The sequence below is a fragment of the Fukomys damarensis genome, unplaced genomic scaffold (assembly GCF_012274545.1).
Source record: "Fukomys damarensis isolate Sample0158 unplaced genomic scaffold, DMR_v1.0_HiC HiC_scaffold_34, whole genome shotgun sequence".
Lineage (NCBI taxonomy): Eukaryota > Metazoa > Chordata > Mammalia > Rodentia > Bathyergidae > Fukomys > Fukomys damarensis.
The window spans coordinates 22,531,239-22,534,128 of record NW_022900946.1 but is presented as its reverse complement, the minus strand read 5'-3'; the positions used below and the strand labels follow the sequence as shown (position 1 = coordinate 22,534,128).

Below are 2,890 nucleotides of genomic sequence, written 5' to 3'. Positions count from 1 at the left end.
GGGGTCTCACTATGTAATTGAGACTGACCTGGAACTCACTGTGTAGCCCAGGCTGGTCTCGAATTCACAGAGATCCTCCTGCCTCAGCCTCCCCGGTGCTGGGATTACAGGCGTGTGCCACCACGCCCCAATGTTTCTTATTTTCATAATTGAACCGATTTGTGGCTTTGGGTAACTTCAGCTGAGTCCTGAAAGTTGCTGTCTTCTTAAAACTACAATTTCTAGTTATGATTTCCCTGTTTACTTTGTACCTATCTTTTATTTCTTCTATCATCCTGCATATTTGAAGGGATGTTGATTCTTGAATGCAAGGATCTTGTGTGCACCAGCTCAAGACTCATTCATATCTGCTTGACCATATCTGCCTGCAGGATATTGAGGACCCCAATGATGGAGGTGGCGTTGTCTGTTTGTGCTTTGTATAGGTTTATCTTCACTCATAAATGACAGATTGGCCCTGAATAGGTTTAGGTTGATAGTGGTATAGCTCTAACTCAGCTCCCCTGAACTGGCCCTTCACAGTTCGTCGTGAGCATTTGGTTTTTTCTTGTTGTTGTTGTTGTTGTTTTGGGGGGTTTTTTTTTTTAGTTTTTTGAGACAGGGTCTCACTGTGTGATTCAGATGGCTCTGGAACTCACTGTGTAGCCCACGCTGGTCTTGCACTCACATCGATCCTCCTGCCTCAGCCTCCCCAGTGCTGGGATTACAGGTGTGTGCCACCATGCCTGGCTTTCCTGACCATTTGTGATTGAAGTATGATGGGTGGGGCTGGTGATTTAGCTCAGTGGTTCTGCTGCCTGCCTCACAATTGCAAGGTCTTGAGTTCCATCACCGTACCAAAAAAAAAGAAGTATGATGGGTGTAGAAGCCAAGGGCAGGGCACTAGGAGGTAATGACTGTTTTTAGGGAAAACAAACATGGGATGAGGAGGTGTGCCTCTAGAATACTGCCCAACCCAGTCTTAAGCACCGTTTTTCACGGTCATAGTAATTACATTGAATATTTATATAACCAAAAATTGGCTTTACCATTTTGGATGATTTGGTTGTTAATCCTAAGAGTGTTTTGGTGGATTTTTAAAAATATCTTCCATGTAGAGAGTCATATCATCTGCAGATAATGATGATTGACTTCTTTCTAGCACATACCCTTTTTACTTTGGATCTGGGTAGGTGACTGCTCAGATCTGTCCGGAAGGAGCGGTGGCCCTGGGGAGCGGTGGACGTGGGCAGGAAGGGGCCCCGCCTAGGAGAGGACTGCGGGAGGCCCGTTCTGGCCCAGAGTCCACCCTTCTGCTGTTGGGTGGCTAGTTCGTCTGTTGTGCTGGACCCCAGTTAATAAGAAATGGAGTAGTATATTCTGTGCCTTTCTCCGGGGCTGCTTGGGTCTTGAAGCGTAGAGACTCGAGGACCGCGCAGCTTTGTATGTTTCCGGTGAGAGTGAAAGGTCATCTGAGAACGGCCTGTTCCCGAGTTCACCCTGGCCTGCTGAGCCACCTCCTTCACCTTGGCCTTCCCTTTGCCTAGGCTGGCAGCCACTGTGGGGCCTCTGTCCTTCCCAGCTGACCCTGGTAGGGACTCGTGACCTTCTGCCCGGGGCTCTTCTTTCTCATCACAGCCCGCTGTCCTCCCTGTGTCCCTCTAAAAGGATCCGTCTCCGGGCCTTTGCTCTGCATGCACAGAGCCTGCCTGCTCCTTCCAGCCCTGTCATCTCTGCACTTGCCCTCTGCTTCTGCCCTCGGGGAACCTTTCCTGTTGGCCCTGTCCTGTCGGGAGCAGGGTGAAGGTGAACTATGCTTTCCAGAACTGAAAGGGGCAGCCGTGTGCTGCTCAGAGCACCTGCGATCAGACAGCTGACAGAGGTCCTTGCACAGGGTCCTTCACTGCCTTTAACCCCGTGGGGTTGTTTTTAACCTCATTATTTTTCCATTCTTTTTTTTAATGATATTGCCACTTTGATTTAATGAAAAACAAAAACTCTTCAGTCCATCCTGCAGTTAGCCTTGATGCTCCGGGGAGTGGTGCTGTGTTTCTTTCTCTTTTTTTTCTCTCATTGAGTTCATTGGTACATTTTAGGCTTACAGTACAGTTACATGCATCATTGGGATCTTGTACCTTTATGTGACAGGTCTTGGTTCTCATTTTTTCCTCTTATCCCTGCCCTCCCTGCACCCCCTCCTCCCTTCCCTATTTACAAATACTTTATTTCCATTTTCTCATATTTTTTCTTTTCCCTATTTCCTTTCCCCTATCCTTCCCACTTCCCCTACACCTTCAGCCCTTTTCTTCCTATTTCATATTGTCATTTATACCATTAGGATCTTATGTACCGTTATAGTTTTTCAGTTTTTTGAGACAGGGTCTCACTATGTAGTTGAGACTGACCTGGAACTCGCTTATGTAGCCCAGGCTGGTTTTGAACTCAGAGCGATCCTCCTGCCTCAGCCTCCCAACTGCTGAGATTATAGGCATGCGCCACCATGTCCGGCTGGCCATTATAGTAGCTATTCAGTATTTATACATGTGTCACACATGTATAAATTTATTTATTTCACTTAAGAGTATATCCTCAAAATGTATCCACTTTCCTATGAATGACTCTAATTTCTCATTCTTTATGGCTGAGTAGTACTCCATTTTATAGAAAAAAACACATCTTCTTTATCCAGTCTCCAACTGATGGGCAAATGGGCTGTTTCCAAGTTTTAGCTATTACAAACTGTGCCGCTGTGCACATATATATCACTGTAATATGATTATTTTGGAAAGATACCCAGCAGAGAGATGGCTGGGTCAAATGGAACCTCTAATCCCAGCTCTTTGAAGTATCTCTATATTGATTTCCATAGTGGTGTGTTCTGTTCTTTTCTCTTTCCTTCCTTCCTTCCTTC

The 2,890-nt window shown here is 46.1% G+C and overlaps 1 protein-coding gene across 4 annotated transcripts in view; it reads left to right on the top strand.

Moving 5' to 3' along the window:
- Rab11fip3 (RAB11 family interacting protein 3) overlaps window positions 1–2,890 on the top strand; it is a 44,341-nt gene that overhangs the window by 3,819 nt on the left and 37,632 nt on the right. Inside the window, exon 1 of one of the 4 annotated variants that reach the window (XM_010620601.3) lies at window positions 840–889. The exons of 2 other annotated variants lie outside the window; for them this stretch is intronic. In XM_010620601.3, the coding sequence (XP_010618903.1) occupies window positions 853–889 (37 nt within the window). In that variant the 5' untranslated portion in view covers window positions 840–852. Of the gene's footprint in view, window positions 1–839; window positions 890–2,890 lie in introns of those variants that run through there. One more of the 4 variants, XM_010620603.3, reaches the window with a different exon arrangement.